Source organism: Drosophila santomea, chromosome 2R (genome assembly GCF_016746245.2).
Source record: "Drosophila santomea strain STO CAGO 1482 chromosome 2R, Prin_Dsan_1.1, whole genome shotgun sequence".
Lineage (NCBI taxonomy): Eukaryota > Metazoa > Arthropoda > Insecta > Diptera > Drosophilidae > Drosophila > Drosophila santomea.
This window is the reverse complement of record NC_053017.2, coordinates 18726625-18743595: the sequence shown is the minus strand read 5'-3', so window position 1 is coordinate 18743595 and position 16971 is coordinate 18726625. Positions and strand designations below refer to the sequence as shown.

At 46.1% G+C, this 16971-nt stretch overlaps 9 protein-coding genes and 1 non-coding gene across 11 annotated transcripts; 5 read left to right on the top strand and 5 right to left on the bottom strand.

The window, feature by feature from the left end:
* Positions 1-13: 13 nt before the first annotated feature.
* Positions 14-3576, bottom strand: LOC120444709 (formin-like protein 7). The gene is made up of 3 exons (XM_039624586.2): positions 3151-3576; positions 1623-1773; positions 14-1548 (listed from the first exon to the last, which is right to left on the bottom strand). Exons 1-3 carry the CDS (start codon positions 3335-3337, stop codon positions 60-62), a joined length of 1827 nt encoding a protein of 608 aa, XP_039480520.1. The 5' UTR covers positions 3338-3576; the 3' UTR covers positions 14-59.
* On the top strand, positions 2060-8140 carry LOC120444711. 2 transcript variants are annotated; one of them, XM_039624588.1, is made up of 4 exons: positions 2060-2195; positions 6778-6953; positions 7028-7662; positions 7830-8140. In XM_039624588.1, the coding sequence occupies exons 2-4, from the start codon at positions 6791-6793 to the stop codon at positions 8031-8033; spliced, it is 1002 nt and encodes a 333-aa protein (XP_039480522.1). In that variant the 5' UTR covers positions 2060-2195; positions 6778-6790; the 3' UTR covers positions 8034-8140. The 2 variants fall into 2 exon arrangements, with proteins under 2 accessions (XP_039480522.1, XP_039480523.1); XM_039624589.1 differs by having other exon boundaries at positions 6765-6953.
* Positions 8141-8153: 13 nt separating this feature from the next.
* On the bottom strand, positions 8154-9529 carry LOC120444710 (putative gustatory receptor 47b). The gene is made up of 3 exons (XM_039624587.2): positions 8581-9529; positions 8356-8517; positions 8154-8294 (listed from the first exon to the last, which is right to left on the bottom strand). Exons 1-3 carry the CDS (start codon positions 9520-9522, stop codon positions 8154-8156), a joined length of 1245 nt encoding a protein of 414 aa, XP_039480521.1. The 5' UTR covers positions 9523-9529.
* A 30-nt stretch (positions 9530-9559) lies between these two features.
* Positions 9560-10594, bottom strand: LOC120444714 (probable N-acetyltransferase san). Its single transcript, XM_039624591.2, has 3 exons — positions 10435-10594; positions 9985-10308; positions 9560-9907 (listed from the first exon to the last, which is right to left on the bottom strand). Exons 1-3 carry the CDS (start codon positions 10440-10442, stop codon positions 9685-9687), a joined length of 555 nt encoding a protein of 184 aa, XP_039480525.1. The 5' UTR covers positions 10443-10594; the 3' UTR covers positions 9560-9684.
* A 543-nt stretch (positions 10595-11137) lies between these two features.
* On the top strand, positions 11138-11876 carry LOC120444712 (mediator of RNA polymerase II transcription subunit 29). The gene has a single exon (XM_039624590.2). The coding sequence runs from the start codon at positions 11228-11230 to the stop codon at positions 11792-11794; it is 567 nt and encodes a 188-aa protein (XP_039480524.1). The 5' UTR covers positions 11138-11227; the 3' UTR covers positions 11795-11876.
* A 289-nt stretch (positions 11877-12165) lies between these two features.
* Positions 12166-13394, top strand: LOC120444715 (death-associated protein 1). The gene is made up of 4 exons (XM_039624592.2): positions 12166-12244; positions 12308-12371; positions 12868-12956; positions 13023-13394. The coding sequence occupies exons 2-4, from the start codon at positions 12326-12328 to the stop codon at positions 13176-13178; spliced, it is 291 nt and encodes a 96-aa protein (XP_039480526.1). The 5' UTR covers positions 12166-12244; positions 12308-12325; the 3' UTR covers positions 13179-13394.
* A 282-nt stretch (positions 13395-13676) lies between these two features.
* Positions 13677-13763, top strand: Trnastop-uca. Its single transcript has one exon. It is a non-coding gene; the product is annotated as a tRNA-Sec (tRNA).
* A 20-nt stretch (positions 13764-13783) lies between these two features.
* LOC120445099 (trypsin iota) lies at positions 13784-14629 on the bottom strand. The gene has a single exon (XM_039625240.2). The coding sequence runs from the start codon at positions 14593-14595 to the stop codon at positions 13831-13833; it is 765 nt and encodes a 254-aa protein (XP_039481174.1). The 5' UTR covers positions 14596-14629; the 3' UTR covers positions 13784-13830.
* A 158-nt stretch (positions 14630-14787) lies between these two features.
* LOC120446531 (coiled-coil domain-containing protein 103) lies at positions 14788-15217 on the top strand. The gene is made up of 2 exons (XM_039627544.2): positions 14788-15016; positions 15078-15217. The coding sequence occupies exons 1-2, from the start codon at positions 14871-14873 to the stop codon at positions 15175-15177; spliced, it is 246 nt and encodes an 81-aa protein (XP_039483478.1). The 5' UTR covers positions 14788-14870; the 3' UTR covers positions 15178-15217.
* A 178-nt stretch (positions 15218-15395) lies between these two features.
* LOC120446530 (trypsin delta) lies at positions 15396-16254 on the bottom strand. The gene has a single exon (XM_039627542.1). It carries the CDS (start codon positions 16237-16239, stop codon positions 15469-15471), a length of 771 nt encoding a protein of 256 aa, XP_039483476.1. The 5' UTR covers positions 16240-16254; the 3' UTR covers positions 15396-15468.
* Positions 16255-16971: the final 717 nt, after the last annotated feature.

Below are 16971 nucleotides of genomic sequence, written 5' to 3'. Positions count from 1 at the left end.
GAAAGAACCTAGCTGAGATTAATTTAATTTTAATTTAGAGATAACTTGTACGAATACGCTTAAACCTGCCCCGTGGAGGGCGCTCCGTTCATGGTCGCCTCCTCGTCGGAGGAGATGTCGATCATGCTCTCCACACGCGACGGCGACATCACATACACAAAGTGCTCCGTGGAGCCCTCGGGGCCGACTGGCGGCGGGGGTATGACCACGGAGCCGTCCTGCGGCGGCGGTGGTGGAGTATCTATGCTGCAGTACTTTAGATTACCAGCTCCTCCTCCGCCTGAATCATCCGGCGGTGGCGCTCCGCCATTGCAATCAAAGTTCTCCAGCTCTAGCTCCAAATCACTAACGATTCGCATGCAACGCATCTTGGCCAGCGACTGAAACTTCATTGGCATGGCTCGCACCTGCCGCGCCAGACTCAAAAAGAACAGAGTGTTTGCGTCCAGTTCCCTGTTGGCCTGCAGCACGGCAGACACGTCCCAATCGCTTGGAAATCGCGGATCGCAAATCTTACGCGTTTTGGCGGGCGACGGCTGCTGTTGCTGTTGAATTTGTGGAATTTGCAGTGACTGCTGTGGCTGCGTTTGCCCGGAATTTCCTCCCGAGCAACTTAGATTAATGGCCGTGGTTTGCGGCGAAGGTTGTACCCTTCGCACTTTGGAGGCTGGTGGCGCTGGCGGCGGCGGTGGAGGCGTGGGATTGCCCATGGGTAAGCTCGGACAGCTGCCGTTTAAACGATTGGCGTTCTGCACTTGGTTGGCCAGGTTCTGGAACAATCCCAGTGGTGCTCCAGCAGCCGCAGCCGCTGTCAGCTCCTTCTTGAAGTTATCCGCCGCCGCAAAGAGATGCGGCTCGATGATCAGACAACCAACATTGCTGTTGGTTACGCTTCCGGTGCTGCAACCAGGCGGCGTGATGGTAGGTGGCAGAGGAAGACCAGCAGCCACTGCCGCAGCCTTGAGCGTGGCTAGCGGGAACATCTGCTGGGCCAATCCGCTCACACCCAAGCCCATGGGCAGATGGTTAGCCAGAGAGGCCAGTGCATTTGCATTGGCCTTGCTGACGGCAGCAGCTGCGGCAACGGCTGAGGATGCGGGTGAGATGGGCAGGGGCAGGACTACGGCGGAATTACTGCCACTGGTGGCAGGTGGAGTCATCGAACTGAGCGGTGCCACTGCAGCACAGTTTAGACTCCCGGTGGCACTGCCATTGCTATTGCTGTTGTGGATTTGTGGTCCCGCGGACCCGGAACCTCCTGCTCCTCCTCCTGTGCCGCCCAAATTGCTGCCTGGAGAGATCATATTGGGGGGCGTGGCCGCGCCCAAACTTGATGTTATGCCGGACGCCGAAGTACTGCTCAAAGCTGTCGTGTAGGTATTAACCGTGTGCGTCCCAATGGATGAGCAGCCCGCTGATGCAGTGGCAATGGTTATCTTCAGTTCATCCTCGCCTCCATTGCTGGCTGCCTTGGCCAAAACTTGGTAGCCAAAATCACACTCTGTGTCGTCCTCATCGTTAGATTTCCCATTCCCATTCGCGGAATTCCTAAAAGATGTCAGAGGACCAGTTCGGCTATTGAACGGTTGTACGTATTGCAGTGTGGAGTGTGGAGTGCTCACCTGCCCGGTCCCTGAAAGGGCTTCAGGAAATCCATGTGGTCCGCATGGGCCCAGTACTGGTACTTCTTGGACGTCTTTGTGCCCACGCGAAACGAGCGAAGATACTTTGTATAACTGTCCCTTAGATTTTTCCATTTCCGTTTTGAGGCCTCTGAAAATCAAATGCAATAAGTAAAGTTTAGATGTGTACATACAAAATCGTTGAATGGCTATGAACATGGATAATTTGCGGCTTAATAATAGATTGTAAATTTTTAATAACCTAAAGTATTTTTAAGCTCAGATTCAGACTTTTCTTTTCATTTTTGCATATACATATAGTGGGTCGAGTTTGAATTCAAATTTCGACAGTGTGACCGCCGTTTACAACCAACAAAATACGTATTCACCGGAATCAGCTTTACTGGAGTTTTTCATATGAATTTTAATTCATTCGACTTCAGTGCAACGAGCAAGTTGCAAGTTTATTTTGTGAAAATAGAAACGGAATTTAGAGAACTTAAATCATCGGTATTCTGAATTTCAAGGCAGTACGGAGTTCTGGTGAATAATAATAACATAATTTAATCACTGGTAAGATATAATATACATATTAACATAAACTTACATATTTATGCACATGTATTTCCTTTGAAATATGAGACGTCATTGTAAAAGTAATACATATTTTGTTATACATACATATATGCAAAGCAATGCGTAGTATCTTTAGAGAATTTCATTAGAAGTTGAGTTCTAGAACATTTAAATTCAGCTATATTCAAAAGAATCAGAGAATTAAACCGGCATTGCAGTAACGAATGTATGGTGAGAAGGAGAACGAATGAAAGAGGCTAGTTCAAGGGGCTCTATTTAGGCAAACTACAAATTAAAATAAAATTAAAGTGTTATAAAGATATTTATTTTTGTTTGACTTAAAGTTAAATTAAAATATATAAGTAATGCAATACGATGATTAAAAAGTGCAGCACAGGTGGTTGCTTGTTTTGGGTAACAGTTTTGCACCTGGCAATGCCGTGCGCAATGTTTTTGTTTTGAAAAGCTCTTGCCTGCCCACTCCCACAGCCGCCCCCTTCCGGCCTGGTCACTATCTTTCTCGCTCTCTCTCTCAGCATCAGAGAGCGCGCAGTTTTCGCTCATCGACTGTTTTTGTTTGTTTTTTCTGCGTGCCAGTGTGTTTTCCTTTTTATTTTTTTTTTGTTTCTGCTTCTCGCTGCAATTTGCCGACCGCACTCCAACTGACACACACACACATATGTACGTACAGTTTCTATATACATACATACGTACATATATGTACCAGCGTACGAAAAATATCAGGCCGGGCGGTTTGAGTTTGGCCGCTTTCAGGTATGTACATATACAAAGGCTGTATATATGTACATACATATGTATATACAGTGCAGCAGTGTGCGTGGGTTCTACGTAATTCAATTTCCTGCGCCTCCTTCTTGTTTGCTGGGTGGAAGGGGGTGTGGTGGTGGGCAGGGCTGACGAGGGGGTGGTGCTACTTGTAATTATTACCTACCCACTGAAAGGCCTATCTCATCGGCGATTTGCGTCCACACCTTCAGCTTCACTTCAACGTTCTTGTAATCCGGATTGTGGTTGTTGTACACCACATCGTACTTCTTTACGATCTCGATGAAATCGGAGGTGTTATCTGACGTAGTCGAGGATTCGCTGATTGCGCGCGCCACTTTCACATCCTTCATGCTAACGGCGCTTTTCTAACGGTTTCGGCAAGCTCCTTATTTTTCGGTCGCCTCCTTGCTAACAGTACACAGAGAGCCACAGCAGGAGAGAGCGCGCGCGAACGAGAGAGAGACAGTGAGAGAGCGGAGGGGAGACCGAGCGCAAAAATCGGAATCTGCCAACCGTCCGACTATCCGACTACCGTTCTGTGTGCGACCGCTCCGGCAAACGTTGGACACTTGAATGAAACGACGACGACGACGACGCCGCCGAGAGCTGCATGCACACACAAGTACGCTCCCCACTCCACCGCTCCCCCTGGCCGCACCGCCCCTGCTTTGCCCTGCCCCGCCCCGCCCCCACCACCGCCGCGCGCGCACACTCACACACAAACGCACACAGAAACTCACACATACATGCATAGACAGCCCGAACCAACAACAACCAGCGACAGCAGCACAAGCAACAACAACAATAACAAGAGCGGGGCCCCAACAGCGAACGTCGTTGGAGGACGTGTAAAGAAGAACAAGAACAAGCAGGCAACCAGGCAAGCTCATCATGATGAAAAAACAGAGAGCTGGCGGAGGGGGCGGGCAGGGAAGGGGCGCAACATGGGCGTTCGCACCGCTTGAGCGTTAACCGCCCACAAGGAAAAAGCAGCAACAGCAACCACATAGGAAAAGCAACCAGAGGGCTAGTTGCACTATAGTGCTAGGTATGTGCATACATATGTACTGCAGTACATACATACATATGTATATGTGTGGACACAAAACCCAAGCGCGACAAAATTGCGATGCTGCCCGCACTTTGTGGCAGGCGAAATGTGCTGCAAGAGCTGCTTAAATGCATTTTAAAATGCAGAAGATGGAACTGTTGATTGTCACGTGCCCGTCTCGTCCAGCCAAGTTCAAGGTCACAGCATAAGCAATGGCATATCGAAAGGATATCATAACGATTGAGAATTGTGCGGGGAGAGCTTCAGGAGAGTGATCTTTGCTTATCCTTATCACTTTGGCTCAGGAGAGCTTTTTGTACCGCTAGGACAGCCGCTTTTGAGAGAGGGCAAGATGTGAATAGAGAGCGAAAGAGGTTTGTGTAAAACTGAGAGGTGGAGAGGGGAGAGCAGGATGGGCAAAATTAAGGAGTGGGCGAGGCTGCTCAGGGGCGTACATGGAGCACCATGCGGAGGGGGTGCCCTGAAAACCGGTAACTTTTTTTAAAGCAATCTTATACCCAGTATATCTTGGAGCCAGTACGAAACACAGCAATATTTACAACTAATTATTTTTGTCCGAATAGAAAATACTTTTGATATTTTAGCTTCATGCTTCTTTAGCTTTAAATTCTTTTAACGCGAACAGTCTGTCGCTGAGCCCCCTTTGCTGCTGCTGGACTCGCTTCTGGTTCAGCCAAGTGGCTCCATCGATCCGCGTTCCTCAGCAACACCCCACCGCCCTCCCTCCCCACCACTCCTTCCTCGCGCTCGTTTCCTTTCCCTGTCTCTTCATCTTCTTCTTCTTCTGTTGCTGCTGCTGGTGCTGCTGCTGCTACTCTGGTTTTGTTGTTGCGAACCTACGACCAGTTAACTTACCTACCGCTTTGGCTCCTTCCAAACTAACACACAAACACACACACACACTGGCGAATATTTAGCCAGGCGACGACGACGGCGCCTGTATGTGTGTATGTGTGTGTGCTTGTGCGCTTTGGCTGCGTGTGTACGTTTGTATCTCTTCAGCTTGTGCGGGTTTTTTGTTGCTTTTATTATAAGTATTTTTTCGCTTTTCTCTCGTCTTGCCTCCTCTCCCTACCCCTCCACCTCCTCCTCCTCCTCCTGCTGTTCGTTCCCTCGTTCTGCCCCCCTGCCCTCCCCCACTCGCACTCGCAGCAGCGACGTCTCCGCCTCTGTGCCCCTCTGTCCCTCTCTCACTCACTCTTTTGGCACAAGTCCTGGCGGCCGGCTCTTGCTCTACCCCCTCTCACTTCTCCCATCGCCACCACCTCCCTCTGGCACCCACAGCTCCCGGTTTGCCAGTTCCAAACGTCATCATCGCCGCCATCATCATCATCATCGCCAACATCACCATCATCACCATCATCACCACCATCATCATCATCAACAGCCAGCCCCCAAACAGCAGGAAAAGCAACAACAACAAAAGGCATCAGTGGCAGCAGCAGCAGCAGCATTTCGTGGAATGGGGGAGTGGTGGGCTAGGGGGGGTGAGGTGAAGTGGAATGAGGGAGGGGGTGGAGAGGCGGGCGGGTAGTGGGTCGCTGGGCGTTTTGGCGTTCGACGTCGAAGGCCTGGCTGCCAGTCTGTACGTATGTATGTATGGGTGTGTGTGGGCCGTTCCTTCTCTCTGTATGTGTGCATGTGTACGTGTGTATGTGCGCCGCTGTGTGTAGCAGTGCCGCAGAAAGAGAGTGGGTGGGGTGGAGTGTGGGTCTGTGGTGTTGTTGCCTGGAAGGGGGAGGGGGCTATGGTCTATGCCAGCTAGCTGGAAGGACAGAGCGTTGGGTGGGGGGCGGTGAGCGGGGGAGAGCGGCCTACCGCCGCTGGTAAAGCTGTGCTGTTGTAGCTGCTGTTGATTGTTTTTGTAGTAGCTGCCGTCGCTGTGTTGTTGCCTTTCGCAAATCGATAAACGATGTCCGGACTGCGGAGTAGGCGAACGCTTTGCGTGTGCACATACATACATATGTATAACATATATATACATGCGGCCGCCAGTATATACATACATACGTACATATGTACATACAGCGGTATATGTAAGCACTTCAAATGCACATATGTACATGTATATACTCAAATCCATTGGTGTGCGTGTACCTAATGTAGGCGATTTTTATATGAACACCGCCTAACGGAGTTTTGATGCAATCTGCAAGCAATACATACATACATATTTACTTAATTGTACACCACCTGATTGACCCCCAGGATCTATTTTGTATTTTGTGTTGATTAAGCCCCAAACTAAAGTTTTCTCAAGACATCGATTCAATTTAGCAGATTGTTTCGCTTTGATATCATCAACTGGCAATATTCATATGTATATATGTATGTATATATTTCTTTTAAATGTCCTTATTAGTAGCAAATATATTTCCATTGCGCTCATGTATAACCTTCTTCCATTTTTTATTGCCTGCGATGTATTGTTATCAACATTTAAGCAAAAGTTTATGCAGCATACCTCAATTTGTTAAAACAAAGTCATAAATCGTTTACATAATGACAAATGTTCTGAAGTAAAGGGCACCTTAATTGCAGGCCATTTAAAGAAATTATGTTCAAAAGTTTATGTTTTCTAGGGAAAAAATACATACACACATACCATACATATGTACATATACAGACTTTTTGGATAATTTATTTATACAGTCCAAAATGTAATTATTTATTATAAGCTTGTGTGACTTTATTTCATTTCCAAGTTTTTATTCTAAGCTCCACTTAAAATATGGGTTCCACATTTGAAAAATATTTGGAATACATGGCCGATAAATTGTACGACACATCGAACGATGACGACTTCAAATCTGTGCGGGACTATATACTACGTAGGATAGTAATGGCTAATGATTTGTTGACCTCCACATTTGAGGTTGAATACTTAGATTTTGGTAAGTAATAGTATGTGATAACAAATGGATGACTTATTCATTAATTACCACGCTTACAATTCTGAACCTTTTAGGCAGCAGAGCTCTGCAAATCCCAAATTCTGACAGCGATTACGACGTCATGGTAGTGCTTAAGTTTCCCTATTTCAAGGATATTTTCGTGCGGACGGACCAACATCGTCCTGGAATGTATCACTTGGACTTAAAGGACGTGCCCTATAACAGCTTCACAGCGGACAACCTGCTGGATAACCGCTGCTACCTAAGCCGGGATAAGGTCCAAACTTTGATGCAGTGCATCCTTATGAATGCCCACGACCGCACGGTGAGGAGCTATCGACTGCGGTATCGTCGCGGCCAAAATTGCCACACCATTATCGCTGAATCAAGTAAACGTACGTTCTGCATCGACTTTGTGCCGGCAATCAAGATTCACTTCGATGGATTCGACTGCCACGCTGTCCCGAAGGAGGCACCAGGACCAAAACGGTCAAACGGATGCACCTTTATGAGGATCCACCCTGCAAATGAGATGTTCTATTTTAAAACGGGCGGCAAGAAGATCCGAGACGCCGTAATGTTGCTGAAGGCTATGTGCGAAGCCAAGAACCTGCCCAAGATTCGCAAATACCACTTGGTTTCATTGGCCAACGCTCTAATAGAGGAGGACAATTTCGAAGACTCTTCTTTGGAGTATGTCTTTCTAGATGTACGTAATACAACGTATAACCATAAGTATTAATACTTCTAATTCGGTCAGAGTAGGGTATTATTTTTTTCTGATTAGCAGAACCAAGTGTTAATACTTGGACCTATCGGTGTCGGTCTGTAAATTCTATTTAATTAAAAATAAAACAATTTTTTTTATTTTTGCAGTTACTCTGCGATCTTGCAGATGCCTTTGACAACGGTCACCTTCCGTACTTTTTATCGGATCTGAATCTACTCACAAACTTCAACCCAAATCAGCTCCTCTCTTACAGTGATGCTCTGGACAGTGCTTACTCCACACTTAAAACCTATCCTGGACAAGACAATCTATCTTTCGCACGGTGCAGCTGGCACTTTTTTGATGATTAACACTTTCTGTTTTCATTTGGGACTTAAACTATAGAAGTAATTAAACAAACGTCTTAATGGACAATAGAAATAAAGCAAACATTTTTGTTATATTAACTTCAAAACAATTGCAACAAATATTCAATTCATGTGAGTAATGGGTCCCATTGGGCCCACAATGTCCACATCTTTGCCCGATGTCAACTGGCGATCCTTGATTTGTTGTTGTTGAAAGAGCAGCTGCACCAGGATAATCACGTAGTTGGCCATGGCGTTGTACACCTGCCAGAATAAGTAAGAGATCAGAAAAGCACGGTTGTCCGGTGGTCAAGGTATCACCCACCACGTAGATGGTAGAAATATTGAGTAATGTTGTGCTGCCCACCATTGCCCCCTGCCGATTGTGCATGCGCCAATGCTGAAAGTCCTCCGTCTGCCAGCGAGCCACATCCTGGTTGGAGAAGTGTTGCGAGTATTGGCTTAACAAATGCATACAGTTGCGTTTCTAGTGATAAACCGGAGGCTATAAATCTATTGACGCGACTGCATAAGTTAACAGGTCACCCACCTCTCGCTGAAGTAGATACCCATAGGCGCCAGTGACGACCACTTTGTAGGTGTGCATGGTCACGTGCAGCAACATGCAGGCGTACTCCAGGTCCCAGGGCTCTCTGCCCAGCAGCTTTTGGCAGATGACGTAGACGAAGCAGGTCATGATAGTGAAATCGTAGAAGATACCAGCAGCTGCGGCGAATCCAAAAACTCCATTAAGCTCCGCCAGAAGAAACGAACAGTGTTTGGACATGCCGAAAAGATAAGCAATCCTGTCGTGGACCTCTGGACTTTCAACCGCTTGGTAAAGTTGGTGAAGTAGCTGCTGCACCAGACGCAAACGAACTCTTAGAAAGTCTATGATACCTATGTGCACGAATCCCAGCAATCCTACGGAACTGGTCAGCAGGGAGTAGGTGAAGGCCAACAGCACGGTGGACGGTATGCCGCAGGTGCAACGCGTTGTATCAAAGATCAGTGAGATGGAAAAGGCGAGAAAGCAAAAGCCGACAATCGTAGTGCCATACCAATATTTAAGTCGTGCGCGTTGATAGTTCCACTGTACGTGAGGGAACACCACTAAAATGGACTGATCAAACTCTTGCATTTTCGCTAGGAGTTGCATGTGTCTCTCCCTATGCAAGTCCAGCGAAAGGCAGTACTCTATGTAGGTGATTGAGCAGCTGAGGCACTCCCAGGTGAATATCGCCTTGACCACCGGGCTGAGGTGTCCAAACATGACAGCGAACATTTCGGGATCCCTGAGCTTCGTCATCACGCTAGCCATAAAGCAGACAATCATAAAGCAGCGCGCGAACTGGGCATAGCACACAGTCCACCTGTTTGAGACCGCTCCTCCACGATCAGGACTTCTCACCCGGATTGTGGTCAATCCCCAGTAGAGCAGGAGGCTGTACAAGTTTCCGTAACAGTAGACAAAGCCATCGTTGCGCTGCATGGCCCAAGTAATGTAAATTTCGACTGGCCAAGCCGTATAGAGCTATTTATTCCCGCGCAGGGGTAATTATTATTGATTACACATAGATATGATCGGACTAATTGAATACATCGTTTTGGCCCCCTCTACATGTCAGTTTGTTATACATCTTGAAATTCCTTTTTAAACAAATGTGAACTGGCGTGCTTTACTGCGGGAATTTGAGTTGGCGGCGGTGCTATTGGCGGAGCTGTTTGAGTTGGGTGCAGTGCGTCGCAGCGCCTTTTGCAGTACATGAGCGTCCGCCGGCTCGATGCGCTTGTAGTATTGCTCCTTGGTGTCAACAATCTCGAAACCAAACTTCTTGTAGAACTCGATGGCTCCGTTGTTGTTGATTTGCACATGTCTAAAATTTAAATTACATTTAATAAACATACTCTGGTTTTTCAAAAACGCACAAGTAAAAATGATAAGTTTCCTTACAGAAAAATGCTGTCAAAGTTTCCGTCCTTCTCGGCGAAGTTCATGATGTGCTCGAACATGACTGTGCCGATGCCCAGTCGGCGGTACGGGGAGAGGCATCCCAGGGTCATGATATACAGACGCCGCTGGTTCTCGGTGGTGTCGATGCGACAGCAGACGGCGCCCACCACAATGTCGTTGTAGTAGGCCAATTTGGCCAGTTCGCCGGCCTCCAGGACATCCACGTAGAACTTGTCGTTGTAGGAGACCGGGAAAACAACGGTGTTGAGCTTCTTCAGCTGCTTAATGTTGTGGGGCGTCACATCGCCCAGTTCGATGCTGCTCCTGCAAGCGGGAAAGATTTGGTAGATGGGTTAGCTTTTCCGAACCAAGCGCCACTTTTAGGTTATGATTCCGGGGAATATCCTACATTCACAATCCCGCAAATGACCGTCAAAGATACCCACTCACCTAGTCATGTTATTTGTCTGTTCCTGTTACTTTAGCAACGCGCCTTGCGCCAAAAAATTCTAATAGAAAAATGTGTTTTAAGCGCCTCAGCTGTTGCTGATTGTCCGGGTTGCTGGTCGCAATTTATCGTTATCGGTTATTGACGCCGGCCATTGAGCAGCCCGAATAGCTATTTTATAGCAAAACGAAAATTTTTTCATATCAAAAGAAAACTTCAAAAATAAAAAGCAAAAATATTATTATTATTTGCTCACAAATTATAAACTGTTCATCTACATAATTAGTTGGGATATATAAGCTACATCTTTGATTCTATATTTTCGTACAATGCTAACATAAAAGATTGCATATCGTATTTTTGGCATATACATACACTAATTGAGCTAAAAGTTCTTTCCGGTTGGTTAATACAAGCTGTCAAAAAAAGTCAGTTAAGAATATGAACATTTTGAATAATGACAAAATTTGAGTTTCAACAGAGGATGTTGCTAAAACATGTTCGTGGTAAGTAATGTTATAGTTAAAATGTATATATATATATGGAATAATCCGTAACCATATTGGGTAGTCCTTTTATGCTAAATTAGTTTTTTCGAGATGTTTTTATTTTTGCAGTACAACGTTTAAATTCTTTAGCGATTTTAATTTATAATTATATTATATTCGATATTCGCCATGAGTTAGCGAACGCGAATGTGAGAAATCTCCTAACGGGTTGTTCTGCAGAAAAAAGAAAACAATTCGCGGCTGTTTGTATATTCCTCCCTCAATATCCATCGATTTCGAGTGCCAAATGAATCCCAACATGAACATGATGCCCATGTCTGGGCCACAGATGATGCAGGTAATGCAATCCTCGCCCTCGGGACCCCCAGGACCCGTGCAGCATCAGCAGCAGCAACCGCCGCAGCCACTGCAGCAGCAGCAGCAGGCCGAAAAATTGGACAACATTTCCAGGGTGAAGAGTTTACTGGGACCACTGCGGGAGTCCATGTTTCTAACCATCCGGTCCAGCGCCTTCACGCTGCAACAGAACAATCTGGCGGACAACTTGAAGAGGGACACGGGTGCCCACCACGTCCCACGGTTCGACAAGCACTTGGAAGACTTTTACGCCTGCTGCGACCAGATCGAAATCCACTTAAAGACGGCGATGCAGTGCCTCCAGCAGCAGAACTCCTCCAATCACTATTTGCCTGGTCCGGTGACGCCCATGCGCATGGAGACATTTATGCCGGATAACGCCGGTCCCATTCCGTATCCCACCTACTTGAACACGGTCCGCGTTCACATACAGTCCGCCAAGGATATACACGACACTCTGATTAGCGCCGCGCAGAACATTTCACAGGCTGATTGATAGTTATAGTAGCATTAGGTTTTATTATTTGCCACGCCTTGGCTTAAGTTAAGTAAATAAATATCCTTAGTTAAGATCTATCGATGATATTTGTTTCGGTGGGCAGCCTACTTTGGAAAAGTGAAAATGTTGTAATCAGGCTCAAGTTCTTAGAGGCGGAAGGAAAAAATTGGGAGCGACTTGGAAACGAATAAAATAAATATAAAAAATGGTCATTAATTGGAAATTATTAGGGCCTTTACTCAAGTATATTGAAAAGTGCAATAGATATTTGCTGTATTTTTTACAAGTCTGAAAATGCAGTGAGAACGCGTTGTAGCAGCCGATGAGTAACTGCGCATCCAGTGAGAAAGGGCTAAAAATTCGATAGGCAACAGTCAGACGTGTCACAATTAGAACGCAAAAGCAAAACACAGCGGTGCCGCGCATTTATTTACAACCAGGAAAGCGGTAAGACCTCGAATCGTTAACTATGCACAAGTTGGTAATTTATATACCTTTTCCGAACCTCAGCTTACTAAACCGGAGAAAATGGCGGATGAACAACCAAATCTTGTAGCCGGACACCCACCTGCATGTAAGTGCACTTTCATTGGTGTGTGTGTGTGGGTGCAGGCGAGCTTTTGTTTTTTTTGGCAGCAATTTAATCTTATAAGAAAAAAGTGCCTTGCTGGCAATTAATAAGGCACCCAATCCAATCAATTGCCAGAATATCTACGCCCTTATCAGTATCTTAACCTGTTTCGACCAAAGCTGATAAGTAAACAAACAAGCACACACACGCACGCCTACGCCTACAAAGGCACGGCTTTTAAAGAATGCATGGCTGTATGTGTCATTGTATTTATGCTGACGTCAGATGCAATTTAAATAATATCGTTAACTAAGAAAAAACATTATTCTATTTGTATGAGGCTTATAACCCCTTATCGGTTTTTAACAAAAAAAAACTTCCAAACAAAAGCACCTACATATTAACGTTTATAAAATTGACCACCAATATATATTTTTATTCGATATACATATAGATATATATTTTTATATAAAATCATATTTTTCTTTTTAAATTGTAGTGAAGGCTGGTGGCATGCGAATTGTGCAGCACAAAGCGCCTACGGCAGAACGTGCACCCAAGGATGCAGAGGATTGCACTGGACTGACAGTGAGTTCTTGTCTTAAATATGTGATATTCAATTTGCACTTACTCCCTTTATCCCTTCATCCAAAGCAACCCATTGCCGTGAACTCCGGCTCAGTGAGCGGTGCCCCCGTCAAGGGCAACACGGACTTTACGCCCGCCTCCGCCCAGGTGGCTCATTCGCCCAAGCCACCGGCTGCAGTGCAGCAGAAGCCCCAGATCCACATCCAGCAGCCACGCAAGTGATGCGGACACCGGCCGATGAACTATTATCATTATCTAATCTCTTGATCTTATGTTGAAATTCTATAAGTCCTCTTAACGGTATTGAAGTCGCCTGTGAATGCGATATTTACTTTATATTTTATATGCCTTTATATGCCACTGCATTCCATAAATTAAAAATGCTGATTTTCCGAGTTAATATTTTGTAATAAACTGTATCCCTTTTATAGATTTCAAGACTTTCGTTTCGAAAAGGTTTCTAATAAGCTAAGCTTCCTCGAGGTGGTGGTGATGGTGTTCCTTGTGGACATGGATAACGCATCAAATTGACACGGAAGACATAAAGCTCTATATGTAAATAATATTGATATTGATATTTATGTACATGATACTGCCTTGTCCGATGTGATCTTCATTGCCCTCAGATCTACTGGAATCTGCCTACACGTACTCTTAAAATTCCCAAGTTCTTATTCAGCACAACGTGCATATAAGTAAGGAAATTCTATCATGCTCAATGCCCCACTGAGCTTCGGTGGTCCGGGGTGCGGACTTCAAATCCGTAGTCGATTAGCGTCGAAGTGGTTCGATTCCACCTGGGGGGCGAATATAAATACATACATATATTGGTATTCCAAATCTTTAAAGATGCTCTTTATTTTGCTGAATGTATTCATATGGCATTGGCCGCTTTGACTATCCAAGGTCGCAAAATGGCCACATCGGCATAGACACCGGGGTAGTTGTCGTCCGCACACCGGTAGCCCCAGGATACAATTCCCACGAGCTGGCTACTGGCCACCAATGGACCTCCAGAGTCTCCTGTACAGGCATCTGCATCTGCATCAGTGCTGGCGGCACATATTGTTTCTGCGCCCACAAAATCCGCACCATAGCCGAACTTTTGCGAGGCACACTCCTCGCGATCGATGATCTGCAGCTGGGCCTTCTGTAGGCCATCGGAGAGGGCTCCGTTATCGGTGTGACCCCAGCCCGTGACGGTGACTGTGGTTCCACCCGATGGACTCTTACTGGCTAAATTGATGGCTCTGGTGGAGAGGCCAAAGGTCAGTGGTGTGGACAGGCGGAGCACGGCAATGTCGTAGTGCAGGAAACGGGAATCGAACTGCTCGTGGACTTTGTACGCCGCCACAGGAATCAATGTGCCGCCGTAGTTGTGATTCTGTGCACCCACACGCACCTTCATCAGGGTCACGGATTTCTCATGTAAACAGTGTCCAGCCGTGATGATGATCTCCTTGCTGTAGATAACTCCGCCGCACTCGTGGCGCGCACTGATCTGAATAGACACCTGCCAGGGGGCATTTCGAATCACCTGGTCGCTTCCGCCCACAATTCGTCCAGTTGGCTCCGCATCTGATGCTTCTCCGAGCAGGAAGAGGACCAGCACCGTACCCACTATTCCGTAAACTGCCATTCCGAAAGCCAAGTGCAAACTGCTCGTATTTGTCCACGAAACCGATACATGACGGGGTTTTTAAATGGGGCTGTAAAAGTTAATCTTCGGCTAATTGGTGGCTTATCGCTGGTATTGCTGATACCCTCGATTGGGTTTGGTCAGCTTTATTCCTTACCCGGTTTCCCGGTTCTTGTTCGATATGAAAACACGTTGCCCAGGCAACTATTGCCAAACAAATCTATTTATTTGCAGTCGTGAATATCCATTAAGCATTTTTTCGATAGAATACCGACATGGATAACTGGAAGATAACCGCGGAGGAGCTTGTCCGTCTGCGGGAAACTTGCTTGCAGTGCATCCGTGATGGAGAACTCTATGAACTTCGCAACGATGCCAAACTCAGGGCTGTTTATAGCACCCAGAGCTATGACGAATTCAAGTAAGTAACAGATACAATCATGTCTGAGCTTTAAATATTCGAATGAGCCAAATGCCATTAGGAACATAGTGGATGCGGCCCACCTTCGTCCAGTGACCAAGAGCGACAAGGCCAACTTCCAGACCAAGAACCGACTATGGAACTCCGCGGCCCGGACTTAATTCGTTAAAAACGCAATAAAGTTAAAAGACAACCATTATACTCGTAAATTCGTTTTATTCCGCGAACTTCTTAGGCATCGGTCTCGACCCTTCTTTGTAATAAGGGGTTCGTCTAATACTTTAATGAACACTTCATTTATGCTACTTTTTTTAAGATTTAACCACCAACTTAAATTGGAAGTGTGTTTAAGTACCCAGACCAAATACAAATCATCTACTTATGTTCGGAATCGAAAATATTTATTGATGGATTTTGTCACACTCATTTGACTCAACCTAGAGGTTATCCGCTTAGACGCTGTTAGCAGCGCTGATCACCCAGGAGCGGAGGGCAGCCACATCGGCGTAGACACCGGGGTAGTTGGCGTAAGCGCATCCGTAACCCCAGGACACAACACCGACGAGGACTCCGCCGGAGACCAGTGGGCCACCGGAGTCACCCTGGCAGGCATCCTTGCCGCTGGTATAAGCGCAGATCATGGTGCTCTTGATCTCGCTACCGTATCCGTAGGTGGAGGAAGCACACTGGCTCTGGCTGACGATGTTCACGTTGACGTACTGCAACTGGGAGGGGATGGAGCTGGATCCGTAGGACAGAGTGCCCCAGCCGGAGACGGAGGCAGCAGCGCCGTTGGCGGGGTTGGAGCTAGCCAGAGAGATGGCCTTGATGGTGGAGCTGAAGCTCAGGGCACTGCTGAGCTTGATGATGGCAATGTCGTTGACCATGGTGTTGGCGTTGTAACCTTCATGGTTCTTGAAGGCGGCCACAGATGCGGTAACACCACCGGAGCTCCAGTAGCTAGATCCAGCACGGACCTGCAGGACGGAAGCGGACACGGACTGCAGGCAGTGAGCGGCGGTCACAATGATGTTGGCAGAGTAGACGGATCCACCGCAGGAATGGCTTCCACTGCGCTGCAGGGAGATCTGCCAGGGGAAGCTGCTGATGGTGGTAGCAGTACCTCCGACAATGCGGCCATCCAACTGGGGCAGGAGTCCCTCGGGAACGGTGCCTCCCAGGGCGCAGGCTACTGCAGACAACAAGATCACGAACTTCAGCATGGTGCGAATCCAATGAGTTTACTCCGAGCTGGACACCCCTTTTATACGGGGTTTTTATCTCTTTGCGGCGCTCTAATCAGGAATTTCAATTATTTTTATCATTTGCTTGTCAGGGAAATCCAAAATAATTTTAATATGTGTGACCGAAAGGTAGATTTCGCGAATAAGAAGTGTATTTCTATACGTAAAATTATTTACAAAGTCCAGTGCACTATGTAGTTAAAAAAAGATAAGGTTTTATTATCAAACGCACTGCATTTTTTTTAAGAAGTTAAGGCTTACGATAATTATATTTGTTGAAGTACGCAACTATGTATAACATATATAAATATAATAATATCATGTACAATATATACAAAATTCGACACCTAGACGTTGAGTAAAAGGTTATACTGCATTTATTGAAAAGTATGCCACATATATAAAAGAACCGTTTCTTCATTTATTAGTTTATGTAAAAGTGTCAATGTTTTCCCTATTTAAATGTGTCTCTGTATAATAAACAAATTGATTGAGTGCAAAATGAATTTATTCAAAATGAGCACTTGTGATATTTTCAATACAACAGATCATATATTTGCCATAGAAAAGTTCCTGAGATGTCGACGTTCATACGGACGGACAGACGGACGGACGGACAAGGCTAACTATTTTTCTGATCAGGAATATATATTCTTTATATGGCCGCAAACGCTTCTGCCTGTTACATAGTTTTCAACGAATCTAGTATAC

Bases quoted from the DNA above. Each gene is read 5' to 3' on its own strand.
- LOC120446531 (XM_039627544.2), top strand. From the start codon at position 14,871: ATGGATAACTGGAAGATAACCGCGGAGGAGCTTGTCCGTCTGCGGGAA. The intron at 15,017-15,077 runs GTAAGTAACAGA...AAATGCCATTAG, and splicing joins CAGAGCTATGACGAATTCAA to GAACATAGTGGATGCGGCCC.
- LOC120444711 (XM_039624588.1), top strand. From the start codon at position 6,791: ATGGGTTCCACATTTGAAAAATATTTGGAATACATGGCCGATAAATTG. The intron at 6,954-7,027 runs GTAAGTAATAGT...TGAACCTTTTAG, and splicing joins GGTTGAATACTTAGATTTTG to GCAGCAGAGCTCTGCAAATC. The intron at 7,663-7,829 runs GTACGTAATACA...TTATTTTTGCAG, and splicing joins TGGAGTATGTCTTTCTAGAT to TTACTCTGCGATCTTGCAGA.
- LOC120444709 (XM_039624586.2), bottom strand. From the start codon at position 3,337: ATGAAGGATGTGAAAGTGGCGCGCGCAATCAGCGAATCCTCGACTACG. The intron at 1,774-3,150 runs GTAGGTAATAAT...TTTGATTTTCAG, and splicing joins TGAGATAGGCCTTTCAGTGG to AGGCCTCAAAACGGAAATGG. The intron at 1,549-1,622 runs GTGAGCACTCCA...GACATCTTTTAG, and splicing joins CCCTTTCAGGGACCGGGCAG to GAATTCCGCGAATGGGAATG.
- LOC120446530 (XM_039627542.1), bottom strand. From the start codon at position 16,239: ATGCTGAAGTTCGTGATCTTGTTGTCTGCAGTAGCCTGCGCCCTGGGA.
- LOC120444714 (XM_039624591.2), bottom strand. The intron at 9,908-9,984 runs GTAAGGAAACTT...TTTAAATTTTAG, and splicing joins AACTTTGACAGCATTTTTCT to ACATGTGCAAATCAACAACA.
- LOC120444710 (XM_039624587.2), bottom strand. From the start codon at position 9,522: ATGCAGCGCAACGATGGCTTTGTCTACTGTTACGGAAACTTGTACAGC. The intron at 8,518-8,580 runs GTGGGTGACCTG...GTTTATCACTAG, and splicing joins GGTATCTACTTCAGCGAGAG to AAACGCAACTGTATGCATTT. The intron at 8,295-8,355 runs GTGGGTGATACC...TTATTCTGGCAG, and splicing joins ATATTTCTACCATCTACGTG to GTGTACAACGCCATGGCCAA.
- LOC120445099 (XM_039625240.2), bottom strand. From the start codon at position 14,595: ATGGCAGTTTACGGAATAGTGGGTACGGTGCTGGTCCTCTTCCTGCTC.
- LOC120444715 (XM_039624592.2), top strand. From the start codon at position 12,326: ATGGCGGATGAACAACCAAATCTTGTAGCCGGACACCCACCTGCAT. The intron at 12,372-12,867 runs GTAAGTGCACTT...TTTAAATTGTAG, and splicing joins AGCCGGACACCCACCTGCAT to TGAAGGCTGGTGGCATGCGA. The intron at 12,957-13,022 runs GTGAGTTCTTGT...CTTCATCCAAAG, and splicing joins AGGATTGCACTGGACTGACA to CAACCCATTGCCGTGAACTC.
- LOC120444712 (XM_039624590.2), top strand. From the start codon at position 11,228: ATGAATCCCAACATGAACATGATGCCCATGTCTGGGCCACAGATGATG.